The 19,611-nt window shown below is 37.4% G+C and overlaps 1 protein-coding gene across 1 annotated transcript; it reads right to left on the reverse strand.

Annotated features, from left to right (window-relative positions):
• Positions 1 to 12,948: 12,948 nt before the first annotated feature.
• On the reverse strand, positions 12,949 to 16,803 carry LOC126824045 (uncharacterized). Its single transcript, XM_050553200.2, has 5 exons — positions 16,201 to 16,803; positions 15,578 to 15,748; positions 14,951 to 15,187; positions 14,475 to 14,585; positions 12,949 to 14,119 (listed from the first exon to the last, which is right to left on the reverse strand). Exons 1-5 carry the CDS (start codon positions 16,645 to 16,647, stop codon positions 13,577 to 13,579), a joined length of 1,509 nt encoding a protein of 502 aa, XP_050409157.2. The 5' UTR covers positions 16,648 to 16,803; the 3' UTR covers positions 12,949 to 13,576.
• Positions 16,804 to 19,611: the final 2,808 nt, after the last annotated feature.

Here is a 19,611-nt window from a genome sequence, read left to right on the forward strand (position 1 = left end):
TAAGGTGCAATAAAAATTGAAAACATTCATATCATGGGTATTAAGTAACGTTTAAAAATGTTAAGTTCGGAAGAAAATAGGTTATCTCCCTTGCATCATAATAATTAGATTATTTAAAAATAATTCAGACATCAGTTCAATTATTGGTTTTAATCAAAATTCCAGTAGTCTAATGATTTACTTTTCATGTCTGTTATTTTATTAATTGTTACTTGAATTGTAAAGTTTGTATGATCATCAATAAATCCATTGACAGGATTACCCAATCTCTTCCAGTTAATTAGATCAGTACGACATTCTGACCAACTACCACGTTTAACAGTCCCATTACATTGTTTAACTACAGATTGTCTATCATCTGTTTTATTTATAACTTTATATGTGACGTCAACTTTACATGACTTAATACTTCTATCTTCTACGTCATCCAGGATTAATCTAACTTGACCTAATGATGATAATGTTTTATACACACGTGTCCACCATGTAAAACCTGAAACTACATGTTTTTTACCATCACTCAAACCATTATTCCTCAAAGTATCCAAATTAAAAATATCTTCAATCATATTCGGGTGACAGCTTACAATTTTACCAAGTTGATTAGTTAACAAAGTTTTATCTATCTCTGCTACTTGAAATGTTGAATATCTTACATCAGGTATATCCAATGTTCTACAACAACTTTCATCTTTCTCCCGTCTAACATTAGGTAATCTTTGTAAAACTTGAACAATGGATGAATCTTCTAAAACATTCACTGAATATTTAACACTTGCTTTTAAATCTTCAGTTTGTCTTTTAATATCCTCCATCAATTTTTTGAGTTTTTGATCAACATCATCATCTTCACCACAGGATGTTTTCATTTGTTGTTTCATATGCTCTCCAAGTTTTCTCAACTCTCTACAAATTCTATCGACCTGTTCATCTATCTTGTCATATTCCGTCTTCACCGAATCATTCACTTCACTGTACTTCAGGTTTAAACTTTCACTGAAGTTTTCAAGTTGATCAATGTGGGTTTTTATTTCTTCATTTAATGTTTTTAATTCTCCTTTGATTTCTTCTCTTACACTGTCATCTTTTAAATTTAAGAATTGGTGTCCATTATGATCAATGACATAGCAATAGCAACAGACGGCCATTGAACAATCTTGACAGTAAAATGTTACACTCGATTGTTGATGATTTGAACAGACATCACGTGGACTGGATTCAGATGTCGTCACGTCTTCTGTCAAGGAGTTGTGTACCCTTGATTCGGTGCTGGATGTCAGCAATGCCTCGTATCTAACGACAATATGATCTTTACAGACTTTTAATTTACCATGGGTCGTTTTACAAGAGTCACATAAATATTGTTGACAATCTTTACAACTAAATTTAGATAAACTATTTATACATACGTCACATTGTGGAATGTTATTGTTTACTTTCGGTTTCAGTTCCTTCACTCCACCCTCTGGTAATGAAGATTCGGCACGACACAAAGGGCACGGGAAGTGGTCATTAGTGGCGATTCTGTTTACATAATCTTCTAAACAGATGAAACAGAACGAATGTTTACAATTGAGCATTACCGCTTGGTGAAAACCATTTAAGCAAATACTACACACTCCCTGTTCAGCCATGTTGAATAATATGACAAGTTACCAGCAAATGTTTTAAATGTATCAAAAGCTAACTATTTTAATCGTCCAATATTACGAATATTCTGTTTTGTTCACTTAGTTGAAATCTCTAGAGCCACTCAATATACTAACTGTCCTCGTTGGTAATGGCCACAGTTCTTATCTAACAACCTTTGAACAAATAGATATAGTGTAACAATGATGTCAGCTATATAAACCGCTAGTCGTTTGTACCTGTTTTTTCGGGGGGGGGGGGGGGGGCTGAATATACTTGGAGCCCGCAAAAAAAATTTTTTGTGAGAAAAGTGTCATAATTGCTTTATCCTTTGTCCTCAGATGTGGGACAGGATGGGCCCTCAAAGAGCGAGATAATGATATAGACATATGTGATATCACATACAAATCTGAAATGATGATGATTAAGAGCGTGTCCGCGAGAAAACCATGCAGAAGGTGCTAAGGCTTCAATCACAGATTTTGACCAAATTTGGTTTATAAGTTGGGATAGTCCCAAAACACATAAATGTGCAATATTAGATAAATCTTTCAATTCCTGTATGAGAAAATTGAAAAAAAACATTTTTCATATGGTGAAATTGCCAAAATCTGTCTTTTCTCAAATACCAACTTTGGCAAGTCCTTACACCTTTACTATACGTAGCAGAAAGACCAAACTCACACAGTTTATCGATGACTCAGTGCTGTTACCACAATATTAACTTCAGACGATTCTTGCGAACGAGATCTGTATACGGACTGGATATCAAAGCCCGTCTAAATTCCCCATTTTTCGTCACCCAAAGTTTGACGCCCTATAGCTACTTCTTTCATGGGGTGGGTTTAAAAAATTTATGCTCACGTGAACAAGCAACCTCCCAACATTTGATACAAAAAATAAAAATGACCGGAATCGACTTGACAAAAACTAGGTAAAGGAAACAATAACCCATGAAATTAACATGTAATTTCCCTATTTTGGAGATAATTAACCGTAGTAGATAAAAAAAACTAACAATTTATTTTCCTTTTCATTCATATGGTGCTTACTACCAGCCCTAAAATACATTAGTATCTGTTTTATAAAAATATCTTGAAAAAAAATACTTTCAAAGGCCTGTAATCTTTCATGGCTCATCTGGCGTCAACGGGAATTGACTTCTGCAGTTGTCCACGACCTTCCATTGGAGTTTCGACGTGCTCAATCGTAACAAACATATATATTACTCTCAAATAGACATTATTTTAAATAAAATAATCCAACGAAAATGAAAAATTCACCTAAAAGTGAGATTCGAACCACCAACCGCATGACTTCCCCCTACCCAACCTCTCACCGAGTTGCTTGTCCCAGGGCCCCAAGGTCCATGTCGTGGGCCCTGTTCAGGGGGTTTGCCTAGGGTCTCTCTTTTTCTAAATCCGGCCCTGAAGGTGCAGCTGACGGTGCCCGAGAGCTGTAGCTACCATACTACACTGTTCAATGTCACCCACTTCGACGCAATTAGGCTTCGTTGCCGTTAATATTTAAGCTTCCACATTTCTGTATTGTAGAAATTAGTGGATGTGTCCCAAAATGAATAGTGGAAACATGCTCTGAAATTAAACATTATGTAGCCATTTTCGGTAACTTGTTTGAAAATGAAATCTTAAAGAGACAATACAACAAATATGTTAAAGGGACAATACGACAATACCAAATATACAATAAATACAAATACTCACTTATATAGAGTACAACATGGTACAATAGAGTACAATAATGGCTATGGATATGATGAAAACGTATAAAAGTCAAAATTTTTATTTCTCTAATTAAATTCGCAAAAAAATGTTTCACAAAAGCTTTTTTTTTTAGCACTTTTCAATAAGCTGTATATTTTAAGTATGTTGCATTCCGGTCATTTTTTTTACACCTATGGATACTATGTGCTTAGCACTTCAAAACCATCCAAAGAAATTCTACTTGCGACCATGAAAGAAAAAGTTACAAAATTAGTATGTACTGATTTTTTTTTTCAAATAAGTGCTGGGATATAAGTTGACCACCCGCTTTATCAGACAGGGTCAAAATTAGAAGGTTGCTATTCCACCATAGAATGCAGTCTGTGCTTAAAAAAGGTGATAAATACACATGTGAAAACCGCAATTTTACCCATAAAATGAATACTTCCTGTACAGTCCTTTAGAGCGACATCAGACTGTAACCACTTCAGCATGTTACCTCTTGCCCCTAGGGGGTGTCATACCATAAGTTTGATCAAAAACTTCCGACCCCCCCATCTTAGCACTTTTTGCGATTTTTGCATGGTCTTCTCGCGGATACACTCTTAATACCAGAAAAGGAGTTATACAGAAAAATATCGTGCCCAAATTTCATTATGCTTCATTCATCCATCCATCTATCCATTTTATTTTATTCAATCCGTCATCTCTTTTCAGGGGTCGTGGGGGGGATGGCTGAATGGTTAGCGTGTGTGCGCTGCGTCATAAAGTCTGTCATTGAGTCAACTGGCGTGGTTTCGAATCCCCGGTTGTACGTGACAAGGAGTAGGGTCGCCTGTCCAACCTCGTGCGTTTTCTCCGGGCCCTCCGGTTTCCTCCCCCTGCTAAAGACCCCTGCGCGCAAGCGAATTATTGAAATAAAATTAAACCATATATTAGTCCCCAAATGACCTAGTTTGTGTCGAGTGGACGTTAAACCCCATTTCTCTCTCTCTCTCTCTCTCATCTCTTTTCAAATCTCATGACATTCAATAAGTCGACTGGTCGGTGACTCATCTCTATAATAAGATAGTTATAACCAACAGAGTTACTTCATAATAACACAACTTTTTAGATTTATTACTTATGGGTTTATTACATACAACGATTCAATACTTTTACAGGTATCTCTATCAAGAAGTTTCAACCATGTGGGTTTTCCCCGGGTCCACCGATGCCCCCCCTCCCCACTGTTAAAGAAATGAAATGAAATGGGGTTTAATGTCATACTGTTCTGCTCAGAATTGGGCTAATGAAGACGGGCATACGCCATACAGTGTGCTATGAGGAAAATTTTGCCAGGACAGCGGCACTAGGGCCTACTCTTATATCGAATTCCAACTGCCAAGGGATCTTTTACGTACACGCCAATGTGTACACGGGACCGCGTTTTTGTCCCATCCGAACGACTAGATATGAGGTACAAGTGAATTATTGAAAAGAGGTCACTATATGTTAGTCGCTAAATGACTTAGTCTGTGTTGAGTTGATGTTAACCCTCTCCCTCTCTCTCTCTGTGAAAGTGCGTAGACATATTGACAGGATTACCCAATCTCTTCCAGTTAATTAGATCAATACAACATTTTGAGCAACTACCAGGTATAACAGCCCCATTACATTGTTTAACTACAGATTGTCTTTCATCTGTTTTATTTATAACTTTATATGTGACGTCAACTTTACATGACGTAATACTTCTATCTTCTACGTCATCCAGGATTAATCTAACTTGACCTAATGATGATAATGTTTTATACAGGGGCGTGCTGGCAGGGAGTTTAGGAGGACGGTGTCCTCCCAGGCCCCCATCAAACAATAAGTCCACCCGTATAAGCTCTAATTTTCACGCGGAATCCCCTCAAAAAATTGAGAGTGCGCACGCGAAAAATCATACATACACAACGATTAGTAAAATATATTATGCTGACGTGCAAATGTCTGCCACCTTAATGGTCTTTGATTAAAACAATCGGTGGTGCTGATAGCATAATTGCATTTGCTGCATTTTTGTGTTAGGATTATGTCTCATAGAGACTAAAGATTCATACATGTATTCATGCCTCGATATGTATAAGATGCAATTTATTAATTGGATAGAAATAGATTGTATTAGTATTATATTAAGCAGACCTGTCATGAGTGTCCTGTGTAGTACAGTAGTATGTCTTATAGTCAAAATAGCAGCATAAATTTGGAAAATATGATACCTAGATTTCTCCCAGAAGTGCTTGCAAAACGCGTTTCCCGTTTTCAAATTTCAAAAAAATTTCTTGCGGGAGAACCCCCGCCCCCCGCGACCCCTACTAGCGGCAAGGGTCACATTCGGCAATCGACGGACCCAGAACCCGTCACACACACCATTATTCGGATGACAGCATACAATTTTACCAAGTTGATTAGTTAACAAAGTTTTATCTATCTCTGCTACTTGAAATGTTGAACATCTTACATCAGGTATATCCAATGTTCTACAACAACTTTCATCTTTCTCCCGTCTAACATTGGGTAATCTTTGTAAAACTTGAACAATGGATGAATCTTCTAAAACATTCACTGAATATTTAACACTTGCTTTTAAATCTTCAGTTTGTCTTTTAATATCCTCCATTAATTTTCCGAGTTTTCTATCAACATCATCATCTTCACCACAGGATGTTTTCATTTGTTTTTTCATCTGCTCTCCAAGTTTTCTCACCTCTCTACAAATTCTATCGACCTGTTCATCTATCTTGTCATATTCCGTCTTCACCGAATCATTCACTTCACTGTACTTCAGGTTTAAACTTTCACTGAAGTTTTCAAGTTGATCAATGTGGGTTTTTATTTCTTCATTTAATGTTTTTAATTCTCCTTTGATTTCTTCTCTTACACTGTCATCTTTTAAATTTAAGAATTGGTGTCCATTATGATCAATGACATAGCAATAGCAACAGACGGCCATAGAACAATCTTGACAGTAAAATGTTACACTCGATTGTTGATGATTTGAACAGACATCACGTGGACTGGATTCAGATGTCGTCACGTCTTCTGTCACAGAGTTATTTGCCCCTGATTCAGTTCTAGAAGTCATCGATGCCTCGAATCTAACGACAATATGATCTTTACAGACTTTTAATTTACCATGGGTCGTTTTACAAGAGTCACATAAATATTGTTGACAATCTTTACAACTAAATTTAGATAAACTATTTATACATACGTCACATTGTGGAATGTTATTGTTTACTTTCGGTTTCAGTTCCTTCACTCCACCCTCTGGTAATGAAGATTCGGCACGACACAAAGGGCACGGGAAGTGGTCATTAGTGGCGATTCTGTTTACATAATCTTCTAAACAGATGAAACAGAACGTATGTTTACAATTGAGCATTACCGCTTGGTGAAAATCATTTAAGCAAATATTACACACTCCCTGTTCAGCCATGTTGAATAATATGACAAGTTACCAGTAAATGTTTTAAATGTATCAAAAGCTAACTATTTTAATCGTCCAATATTACGAATATTCTGTTTTGTTCACTTAGTTGAAATCTCTAGAGCCACTCAATATACTAACTGTCCTCGTTGGTAATGGCAACGGTTCTTATCTAACAACCTTTGAACAAATAGATATAGTGCAACAATGATGTCAGCTATATAAACCGCTAGTCGTCTGTACCTTATATGAATATAGGGTATATGTATAGAGTATATAGTATGTTGGTAATAGCGACCGTTCTTATCTAACAATATATAGTCGTATGTACCTGCTAGTCGTCTGTACCTGATATGAATACAGGGTATATGTATTACATGTACATAGTGTATTATACATAGTAATGCACATACGCACATGGTTGAAATTAATTCAGTTATCTTCACTCAAAGTCGTAAAAACGACTTTGCCAATTATCGAAAACACTCTTAATCCCCTCAGACGCCAGTGACGTCACAGTTACCGAATGCATATTCGGATTGTTTATTCCTTAATTACCTATATACAGCCGGCGTGTGTATTCTTTACCGCCTGAAGGATTCCTTAATCCCCCTAATTAAATAAAACAATTGACTACGGAATAATTTGTTTTGTAATTCATTTTAATTTAAGATCCGATTTAGAGTGCCTACAAATTTCAAACTTTGAAGTCTTGAACTCTTAATTAATCTTTTACAATATGGAACTCATTGGACGAATACTTTTAATATGTAAATAATATACGGGTCCAGCTATGTGTTTTTTACTGCGAGCACTTCGCTTTTCCACATAAAGTGTAGTGTCGTTAATATCAATCAATAATTAATCAATCCGACTATAAAAGTTATACAGGCATGGGTTATAAATTAATTTACAGTTAGCAGTGAGTGTTAGTTGGATTAAGAATGTTGATTAGGTAATTATCTTTTTTTACGCCGGCCAGATCAAAGACATCACTCTAAGTGGAACGTGTGCGTAATACCTCACGAACGAACTAATGGTAGAATCATACACACACACATTAATTGTATAAAATAATTACGTTTTACTAATAAGTTGTTTAAAATTACTATATACCCAATAATTATTGCTCACCGGTGTTTTTGTAATCAAGTAGACTCGTATTATTTGTTCATTGACGTTTAAACGACATTTAATTGATGGATGGATGGATTAACGTTTTTGATACGATTAGGTTATAATGTCTAACATCGGTTATCTTCTTTATAATAAACGTATTTTACAATTGCATTGACAGTTTAATCACTCACCAAACGGCACCAGGAACTCCACGAATGATCCCGTGCAATTTTCGCGGCGACGTTTAACCTCATTTACTACACCCGTAGTACATGGAACGGTACATGATAATAAGATACCAAGCGTTGATTGGCAGAGAAATGAGTGCGATCTATTGTGCATGTTATGCAGAGTCATCGGAAAATTCCATATTCACTGTAGTTGTTCTTTATGTATAGAAATGGTTATTATTATTATATATAACTAATAATGAATATACCGACAAATGACTGGCACCATTTGTATTTCTGTACTTAAGTTTGGGATATCAAGTATTACGGGTTTATCCAAATTACCGGTAAATGCGCTAATTTCTTGAGTCATCTTCATTTGACACGTGGCCGATTTAAACAATGGCAGCTTAAATTGATCTACGGTATGATACGGCATTTTAAATTTACTCTAAAATATTCCAATCACAAATGTCTAAACTATACCAATGAAAGACGATAATTCGGTGATTATGATTAGGCCAGTCACGTGGTAATTAGACCGTCAATAGACGCTTGTCCAGTTGCCGTGTGTATTGATAGTGCTATATTGTACAGACAGTGAGATATTGTATAGATAATATTCATTTGACACGTGGCCGATTTAAACAATGGCAGCTTAAATTGATCTACGGTATGATACGGCATTTTAAATTTACTCTAAAATATTCCAATCACAAATGTCTAAACTATACCAATGAAAGACGATAATTCGGTGATTATGATTAGGCCAGTCACGTGGTAATTAGACCGTCAATAGACGCTTGTCCAGTTGCCGTGTGTATTGATAGTGCTATATTGTACAGACAGTGAGATATTGTATAGATAATGTATATATTCATGTGTAGTGCCTGTGACGTCACCAGCCAATCAACCGGATTAAGGTCGGATTAAGGTCGTAATTGAAAAATCGAAAAGCGTTTTGGCGTGTCGGATACTTAAACGTTAACAGCGGACTTAATTTTAATCAGATTGGTGTGAACTTGCCGTAAAGTTGATATAGTAACCATGGGCTATACATACATGCAATTTAGATTTTTGATCTTACGTGGTCTTTATGAGACGTGGCCTATATAAAACGCTAGTCGTCTCTACCTGAGGGGGGTTGGGATGGCCTAGTGGTCTAGAGTGTCACGCTTCGACCTCTAGCTGGCCGGTCACCTCGGGTTACGGCTGTGGTTTCGATAACTGGTGTGAGCGTATGTGGCATGGAGATAGGGGCGCCTTCTCAACCTCGTGGGTTTACTCCGGGTACTCCGGTTTCCTCCCACACGAAAGACCCCTGCGCGTGCGCTAAGATCATGAAAATAAAAAAAAAAAACCAACTTGTCTGCGATATCACCTTCAGTGGAAGCGGACGTTAAACACTAACAACAACATCTACCTGAAGCGGAAGCGGACGTAAAATACAACTAACTAACAACAACAATCTACCTGATAGAGTGTATGTATAGGATATGAAACTACCCGAGGTTGATATGGTAGAGAATGCGCGGGCGAAGCCCAAGCTTTCTCTACCATATCAATCCGAGAGAGGGTAGGTTTATATCCGACATATACAACGACATTTTACCCTTAAAATTAATGGGCTCTTCCATTAAAAGGCAACAACGATTGGATAATTGCTCGATAGTTTCCGCCAAATAGCGAAAATTACCGAAGTAATCACGTGCAATTACGTGCATGTTTTTGTTTATACGTCTCCATTTTGGACTATTGAATTGAAAGCAAAAACAAAATGGATAGTAATACGAAGTCAGACGAATAATCAATCCTTTTTAGCCAACATATTGACGATGGAATATATGTGAATGCAAATATCGACGAATATCTATCCAAAGCCTGCAGAAAATTTGGACCAAAAGGCATTCTTTTCCAAGAATTCTGACAGTGAACCATGATTGAAGGTTTTCGGTATGTTCAGAGAAGAATTTGACCGACTGTTTTAAGTGGACTGTACCCAAAAATAATTTACAAAGGAACTCTTGGGCGATAAATACTTTCAAGTTTTGTAGTGTGTGGAGAAATAATCGCAATGTGGACGAAAAGAAAATTCTGAAAGATATCTTAGACATAACCGATCTAAATACATGTATGTCGATAAGTACGCCGTCTATTTCGGTCCTGAATGTTAGAAACTGTACCATAACAAATTTTAATTGTCAAAAGAATAAAATTTTATTTCGTTTTTTTTTTTGTATTATTTCGATCATCTACGTCATCAGCGGTTGATATGAGCCGAATATATTGACCTAAGATGACGTCATTAGCGGTTGATATTTCATATCAACCTGTCATGACGTCATCAGCGGTTGATATGAACGAATATATCAACCTATGATGATGCCATGACAGGTTGTTATGAGATATAACTGCTATGGACATCAAAGTAAAAACTACCGCCAGTTGTATATTATAATATACAGTGGGGCGAAGTGACCTATATAAGGTATGGAAGCCTATTGCGGCTATTTCATAATCTCGACTGCGAGAAGTCGAGGGCGAGAACACGAGGGAACGAGAAGTCAAAGACGAAAGTGCGAGAACGCGAGGAAACATGGTGAAAATGCAAGGATCTCAGCCCGAGAACATGAGATTATTTTTACCTCGACTTCTCGCTCCCTCGTCTCTCGACTTTTCGCCCTCGACTTCTTACTTCTTGCTTCCTCGCGTTCTCGCCTTTGCAAATCCCAAACTCCTATTTATTTACAACAATTATTAGGATTAGTTAAGATTCTATCTGTATAAAACCTGTACATATCCCAATATGGTTGATACTGCTAAAATAAAACACAGAGATAATCATCCTGGAAACATGTGTGAAGTGAAAAGTACCTGTGTTCCATAAAATTGTGTCTAGTTAGCCTGTCAGTAATATTTTGTTAATTTTTTTCTGCCACTTATCAGAGAGAATTGCATGTAGGTACCCAAAAACATAACCGCCCAAACCAAATATTTATCGCCCGCTCAGCCAGCAACGTAACCATAATGCTTTTGCACGCGGTGTCTTGGTCGACAGCATGGCCACATGGTGTTTGTTTATATTTTTTAGGGGGTTTAAAAAATGGGTTAGGGTTAGGGGTTAGGGTTGCGGACCCCCCCCCCCAATATATATTTCACGGCTACGCCTCTTGATACAGGACAGATTTATCAATTCATTAGAGAAAGAAAAGAAAACGTCTAAAAATAAAACGGAAAGAATGCGCCCTTTCCTAAGAGAAAACGTGAAATGGAGGGACAGCGAGTCCGCGAAGTGGGTCCCAGACTAAGGCAAAAATGTCCCTCACTGCACACTGATGGGATGTGCATAGCGCATGCCCGTCTTCATTAAATGGTTGGTAAATTAAAGTAGCACGTTAAACCCAATTTCATTTCGTCCATTATACTGACAATCTGTATGATTGATATTTCGTTTCGTTTTTTTTTATACTTTCGATGGCCTGCACGCAGTAGTTAAGGGAAATCGCTAGATCGGAGACGGTCCTGAACATGACGTCGTGTGGATTTTGAGTTAAGTGTTATATAAGCTTGGGCTAAGTGAGAAGGACTCGGTGGCGAGCTTTGCGTCATGGTTTTGAGTTTTTGTGCCCCCCTCGCAAATGGCAAAAAATCACGCGGTTTGAATGCGGTTTAACAGTTCTCACTATAATAGTTAAAAACTAGATAATGTAAAGGCAATTTGCTGAAAATTTCATTCAAATTGATCCACTATGAACCGAGAACTAAGCGATTGAAATTTCCGCCTAGCCTCGATCATCATTAGTAAAGTCGGTACGATAAACAGCATAGTCTCGATTATCCACTTAATCGTTAAATCGTGAAAGAACGTTATGCAGTAAATCGGCTCACAATCCACTAAAGATCGCAGACTAGCGATGCTATCTAGAGTTGATTATGGTCTGGATAGGTTAATTAATGTCTACATGTAATTAATAATTCAGATAACATTTCAGGCCTAAAGAAAGACCTGCAATAGACAGATTTAGCTCTTGCATAATGTATGTTTAACCAGTGTCAAACATATACCGTGGGTCAGATATGCTACAGATCGACTCTAGCATACTGGGTAGTCCAATATTACCCAGAGCACACGCATATAAATATTGTTTTTTGGGGGCCCCGGAAGGGATCTTGTTCATCATACAAAATCGTGGGTCACCACGCCCCTGGGTTGCCTTCGGTCGGATATCGGTTGGATTGTTCATTTGGGCAAAAGGAAGAACCCTATCAATCTTCAGAATATTTGGATAGTAAATTTTCAAAACCCCGGCCCTGTTTCTCGAAATCATAACTAAATATACAATCCAAATTTTAGTAGATTACTTCAATTTTGACTGGCTAAGCACTAAAATCAAACTAATATTATCCAATCAAATTACTAAAATTTGGATTTTATCTTAATTAAAATTTCTGAAACAGTCCCCAGGTCTTCTTTCCGATGACCTCCACTTAAAAGTTTTATAGTCCTAGACTCAACGCTCGAAGGAGTTCCGGTGGGTTTGTCAAAAAGTGGTTGGGTACGAGGTTAAAAGATCACAATTATATTTTCATTTGTAAAGCTGTCGTAAGGGTGCGGGAAGTGGATCTGTGTTTTTCTCGAACATTTCTAGCCCCTTCTTTTTAAAAAATGCAGATTAATGTGTCTTTTTTTTTTTAAATGTGAACAAATTATTGAAGCCGTCTATATCTGAAAACTTTATTTAACGATATATAACCAATATATTTACAGGTGTAGGTATAACCAATATTTACAGTAGTGGGTATAACCAATATTTACAGGTGTAGGTATAACCAATATTTACAGGTGTAGGTATAACCAATATTTACATGATACACGCATAACCAATATTTACATGATACAGGTGTGAACAATATTAACAGGTGTAGGTATAACCAATATTTACATGTTACACGTATAACCAATATTTACATGATACAGGTGTAAACAATATTTACAGGTGTAGGTATAACCAATATTTACATGTGTAGGTATAACTAATATTTACATGGTAATATCTGCTTCATAATAAATGTTTATATGTACAATGACACGTGACATTCTCTATCACACGTCACAACATAAAGTAACGTCTGTCGTTCGTTATTTATTGCACCTGGCTCCATTCATATTTCTTCAGTTTCAATATACCGACTTCATCCAGTTTTTAAAACATCCCTTTTCTTATTGTTAATAAAACAAAGGATAGATCATATTGGAGACTTGTCCTTCCCAGTTTTTTCTATACAGTGTCATGTTACACCTTGCCCTGCTCCTGTATACCAAATTATCTGATTCACATATCACAGATCTATCTCGTGGACGGGTAACTGGTTAATTGACTTTGCTAGGAATCTTGAGAAGTTGATAGGCCTATAGCTAGCAAATACTTTATCAGCCCTGTTGTTTAAACCACTGCATTGCTAAATATGTGTTAACGTCATTGTTTTGAGATATAAACGTCATCGTTTTGGATGTATACGTCTCTAGATCCGCCCCAAGGATAGTCGTACACCCGCCTGACGTCATTGAGAAAACGAGTGGGGGTATTGGGTTTACGAATTACAAGGTGAGCTCTACGAACAAAAACACGACAACCACTGGAAACCACAGATTTCACCTGGTGTGACACGTCATCGTCAAATAAAACATTAAACCAATTCTCAGGAACCTCGGAAAAATTTTTCACGCTAAAATACACAACGTGACGTTTGTGACCCGGTTTCGTTTGAACCGCGACTTCGTAAAAGGTTGGTCGCGTTCGTCTGCTCCCTCGGAATAACACTGTACGTCTGAGTTGGTTGTTGACGGTTTTCCATCCGGGAGATGGTTGCTTGGTAACAGGGCGTGGTTGTATTGCCAATTTCCAAGTTGACCAATGTAGATTGTTGTATAGGAAATTGTTCACGGTAACTCTTTCTCGGAGTAATTTTCGTTGAGGTTGATTGTATTCCGGCTTCTTGCATTTAGCTGCTGATGGTTTCTATAATATACAAAATATACAAAATACAAACTATGAGATACAAAACTTCTTATCGAGACCGGGAGTAGGCGTTATGCAAAATAAGCGTGGCACTGAAGGAAGATGGTACCACAAGGTTATTTTCTTCCCAGTGACCCACATGGTTTCATAGCAGGAACTCAGATTTTTAAGTAATATGGGTTCAAAGCACGAACTCCCCTAGTTAAAGTAATATATCAAATGGGTTTATAGCGGGAACTCGTTAGTTAAAGTAATATATCAAATTTTTAAGTAATACGCGTTCATAGATATGGGGTCATAGCGAAAATTCTTAGTTAAAGGCATATCAAATCAATTATTGAAATAGAAAACTAACCATTTTCTTTGGGTATCTTATGTGCTTTGTGATTTTGGGTTTGATAAACGGCATCGACGTAGTTTCGTCTCCTCGAATGTTTGTTGTGGCAACTTTACGAGCTTTTACTTTCTGAAACAAATTTTAAAAATCAAACCAAAATCCAAACAATTTCACCAAAGCAAAGTCCATGAGAATGGGAAACCTGTAAGCCCACTTCTCTGCAAACATAATTTGTTTTGGGGCCTTAGCCTACTTTTTCTGAACGTCTTTTCCTTTGAAGAATACAAAACAAAAAAGTTTCCTTTTACAGAGAAAAAAACGACTACTCAACTTCTTGATGGGTCCAATATAACTTTACGGAATAATCTTTAATTATAAATTTCTCCGGACAAACTTCATTTTGCATTAGTTTAAAATTAAATAATAGGTCGATATTATCTGGTGTTAACATCTAACTGTATCGAGAACCACAAATATCACAAAAATAAACTTACTGTTTTTAACTTGGGGAGCCTGTTCAGTGGATCGTGTGGTATGGATGAAATCTTTCTGATGTTTGTCTCTGACGTAGACGGTTCGGATGACGTCATACTGCTAAGCGGGGACAAGGGTGGTGGCAGTGTTGTATTACTAGCTTTTGAATCGGCTCTTTTTAAAGCTCCAAAAACATCTTCTAAACCATCGTCCATTGGTTTCTTTCCGAATCTGGATCTCACTTCAGCTTCATATCCCTACAAATAACAAAATACTAGAATAATGCTTTGTCCAGACTACAAAAAGGGTAATAAGGATTAAGGGTTAGGTCTGGGGTTAGGGTTAGCGCTTGCCCTGTTTACGTCTTATGACCTTGACGAAATCTGCAGGTGGCCTTAATATTTTGATGTAAAACACTATGTATACTTCGAGAATTTTGAGAAGTGTTTATTCTGCTTCCATCTAATAAAATCGAACAATGTAAAACATGTTAGAAACACGTCACAAAATAGTAGACCTATACTAATTTTTGAATATGGCGGCCATTCAAGACAGAGATCTACACTCAAAGTAGATAGTCCTCTGTGTGCAGAATGAATTTTATGTAGTCTAGATTTTAACAAAGTTAAGATCAACCGTTGTCTTACCTCTAAAAAGTCCGCCCCTCTTTCTCGATAACAAATAGCCATGATGACATCACAGACGTGATTAAAGTCCGCCATCTTGATGTATTCTCCACTGGTTTGTTCGGATATGGTTTTCATAAAACTAGCCGACTGTTCATCTTCAAAAACATGGACGCCGTAAATATGTACTCCCTGAATAATAGAAACAATGACATGACATGACGAAACGATCAAAGACAGCTTACATTAATTACAGAGACTGAAGGTCGGGTGTTCGATCCCTGCATGGCCGAGAAAGTTCATCCAGATTTTCCGGCGTGGTTCCCCCTTGTCAGTGATGCAGGACGGAGGTCCTGACAAGGACAGCTGTCTAGTCCTTCAGATGAGACGAAAAACCGTAAAAGATCCCTTGGCAGTTGGAATTCGATATAAGAGTAGGCGATAGTGCCGCTGCCCGGGCGAAATTTCCCTCATAGCACACTGTATGGCGTATGCCCGTCTTCATTAGCCCAGTTCGGAGCAGAACAGTAGGACGTTAAACCCCATTTCATTTCATTTAATTACAGAGAAGTGGGTTTAATATTAGGCTAATTAGGATATTCAGAATTTTATTTTTTTTTTTGATCATACTAATTCATACTTACAGCATGAGTATAAAAGTGTAATTCTTCTCGCCAGTCGATTTTATCAACGTTTAATGGATAATCAGCTTCGTGTGGATAGGCGTCCCCAACCATAATTAAAATCTGCTGAGAGTAAGGCGTCCATGATAATTTGTCCCTCACCAATCTCAGAACAAGTTCATAACACTCACTGACGTCACCTCCGCCAGTTCCACCGACGTCATTCATAAAGTTACATAATGTGGGTAAATCGTCAGTAAAATCAACGTGCTTCGTCACGTAAAAATGTTCGGCGTCACAATAATCACCATGGGCAACAACAGCGAATCTAATGCCAGGAATATCTGCTTGAAGACGTGTGATCATATCTTGAAGGCGATGTCGAACTTCATCGAGGATCGATGACATGGATCCAGTGGTATCCAGAGAGAAGACGACTTCGATGGGTCCATTTGGTGGCAATGCCATTGTAATAAATGATTCTACTTTTTTTTTCGAATGGGCACGATCACACAATAAATAAATAGACTACAGTTTATTTAATTTCCAGCCTTAAGTGGAAGATCTTAATTTCTCTAAAATTAATACTTTTATTTCTATCATCAGCTCCTTGATTCATACACCCGTTTCTTGCCAAGAAAAATCGTTTGAATGAAGACAAAGTTGCATTGCTTGTTATATATAGTAAACATTATGCTTCGCGGAGTCGATATGTTTCAACACGTGCTGTGACGTCAATCAGTGGCCTTCACATTGCTGATATGATTTGACAACAGATTTGTAAGACTGGATGATCAAGATAAAACCTGTTACTATTTTAAGATATGACTGTGGGGAATACCCTGTGTAGTCTTCTTTTACGGGTCCTTTTACGGTTCGATAAACCAACCATAACACGTCCAGAGAAATAAATCTGATTATGGCCGATATTTTTATATCATTAATTATAGGCCAATAGACGGCATCCCAATACAACTAGCTGTCAGCAATGGATGGCGCCGCTACGCTACGGAGAAAGAGAGGATATCGGTACGGGTTTATTAGCTCGTAATATTAGCTTTTTTTTTCTTCTCCAAGTTCAATCATCAGGTCTGTCTTTGAGTCAACTGGCATGGTTTCGATTCCCCAGTTGTGCGTGACAAGGAGTAGGATTGCCTGTCCAACCTCGTGGGATTTCTCCGGGTTCTCCGGTTTCCTCCCACTGCTAAGATCCCTACGCGCAAGCGAATTATTGAAATAAAATTGAATCATATCGCAATCCCGAAATAACCTAGTTTGTGTCGAGTGGACGTATGAATTCTGACGAATCTTACTGGTCAGATCTTCATGTAGCCTAGTGTAGGCCATCGAAAGTATAAAAAAACCGAAACGATATATAGATTTGTATTTTGATCAGATTGGTCTTTACCAAACGCCATTGTGGCTTTATTTAAAGGGACAATAACACTCTTGCTGACTTGACAGCTCCAGTAAATAAATATTAGCCTTATTCTAAGTATTAGATGTTTAAGTGTCCTACCTGTTGTGTAAATTATCCATTACATCCTATTTTACTTGTCCAGAGGGTTCGAAAATATTTTTAAACTCAAGTCACATTTGAAAAGGTTTACGTTAGGCTTTTCAAATCATTTAGTTGAATTTTTCCAATTTTTTAAATTAGGTGTGATAAGATGAAATTTGTATCATCAATTAATTGGAATATTGAAAAATAGTACAATTTGTTGACCAGAATATATATTGGGAGATATTATTCAGTTACAACAAGAGTGGTATTCAGCCTTTAAGGAAACGAGTTGGAATAGACCTACTAATCAGTCTCACGTCTCCGATCCCAAGTGCCATATACTTTGTCTGACAAGTTTCTTGGCAACACGTGCCTGCCACAGTGGTGGAAGCGGACGTATACCATGCTAACAACTTACAAAAGTACAGAGTTCTAAGAAGTTTTTCACAATATACCCCAGTGAAACAGATTGTGTGAGATAATGACAAGCGATATATTTGTTCTGGGAGAATTAAAAAACAAATATACTGATATTATATTACTGACAGTAAATTTAATAACATTTAAACAGTGATGTATTTTTTTTTATTTGTTCTGGGAGAATTAAAACAATACTGATATTAAAGGCTCAATACCACTCTTGTTGTAACAGAATAATATGCCCCAATCTTTATTCTGGTCAACAAATTGTACTATTTTAAAGTATTCCAATTAATTGATGATACAAATTTCATCTTAACACACCTAATTTGAAAAATTGGAAAAATTCAACTAAATGATTTGAAAAGCCTAACGAAAACCTTTCCAAATGTGACTTGGATTTAAAAATATTTTTGAACCCTCTGGACAAGTAAAATAGGATTTAATGGATAATGTATACAACAGGTAGGACATTTAATCATCTAATACTTAGAATAAGGCTAATATTTATTTACTGGAGCTGTCAAGCCAGCACGAGTGTTATTGTCCCTTTTATATCAGTAAATTCAATAACATTTAAACAATGATGTATTTTATTATTATTATTATTCTGTGAAATTATCAATTGATGAAGAATAATGACTCACCTGGTGAGTAATAGAAGGTTATAGCGCCCACTCGACACAAACTAGGTCATTTCGGGTCTAACATATGATTCAATTTTAGATCAATAATTCGCTTGCGCCTAGAGGTCTTTAGCAGTGGGAGGAAACCGGAGGGCCCTTAGAAAACCCACGAGGTTGGACAGGCGACCCTACTCCTTGTCAAGTACAACTGGGGAATCGAAACCCCACCAGTTGACTCAATGACAGAGCTTATGATACAATGCGCACGCGCTAACCATTCGCCCCCCTCCCCCCATGTACCAACCGAGAACATTAAGACAGTCATTCCCCATCCAAGGACAGTTTGCCACGACAGTGGAGTTTTCAACTACTTTTCATCGAATACCAACAGCCAATGTTTCTTTTACGTGCACGTCACCTTTTATACGAGATCTTGGTTATTAGACCCGTGCGAGTGTTTATTGCTGTAACAGATTCAAACGATGAATATGTTGATTAAAACAATCTATACCAATATCTATGACTATTCTTTGTCCGTTTGTCTGTCTGATCAGGGTTGAGGTAACATCAGGGAAGTCCCGAGGCCAAAATTTGGTGTATATGGGTAGCCCCAATGACGTCATTGGGTAATCCGGGCATGGATAAGTAACATAGGCCAGGTGGCGTTGGACTACCGCTTTCGGCTTCGGAGTTATCGGCACAACCTGTGCAGTGCCGGTCATCCGCTAGTTGTAAAATAAGATCAGCTTGTCAGTCATGGCTGCCACGTCAATCAAACTGCGAATATTAAACTTTTAATTAAAATTAAACAGCCCATCCCGTGCTTTATTTGTTTCTAGAATAGTTTGGGTGGGAAATCAATAGTCAAACATACGACAGATT

Source organism: Patella vulgata, chromosome 6 (genome assembly GCF_932274485.2).
Source record: "Patella vulgata chromosome 6, xgPatVulg1.2, whole genome shotgun sequence".
NCBI classification, from domain to species: Eukaryota; Metazoa; Mollusca; class Gastropoda; family Patellidae; genus Patella; species Patella vulgata.

Coding starts and splice junctions, on each gene's coding strand:
- LOC126824045 (XM_050553200.2), bottom strand. CDS start 16,647: ATGGCATTGCCACCAAATGGACCCATCGAAGTCGTCTTCTCTCTGGAT. Junction 14,586..14,950: donor GGCTCCCCAAGTTAAAAACA/GTAAGTTTATTT, acceptor AATTTGTTTCAG/AAAGTAAAAGCTCGTAAAGT. Junction 14,120..14,474: donor TAAGATACCCAAAGAAAATG/GTTAGTTTTCTA, acceptor TGTATATTATAG/AAACCATCAGCAGCTAAATG.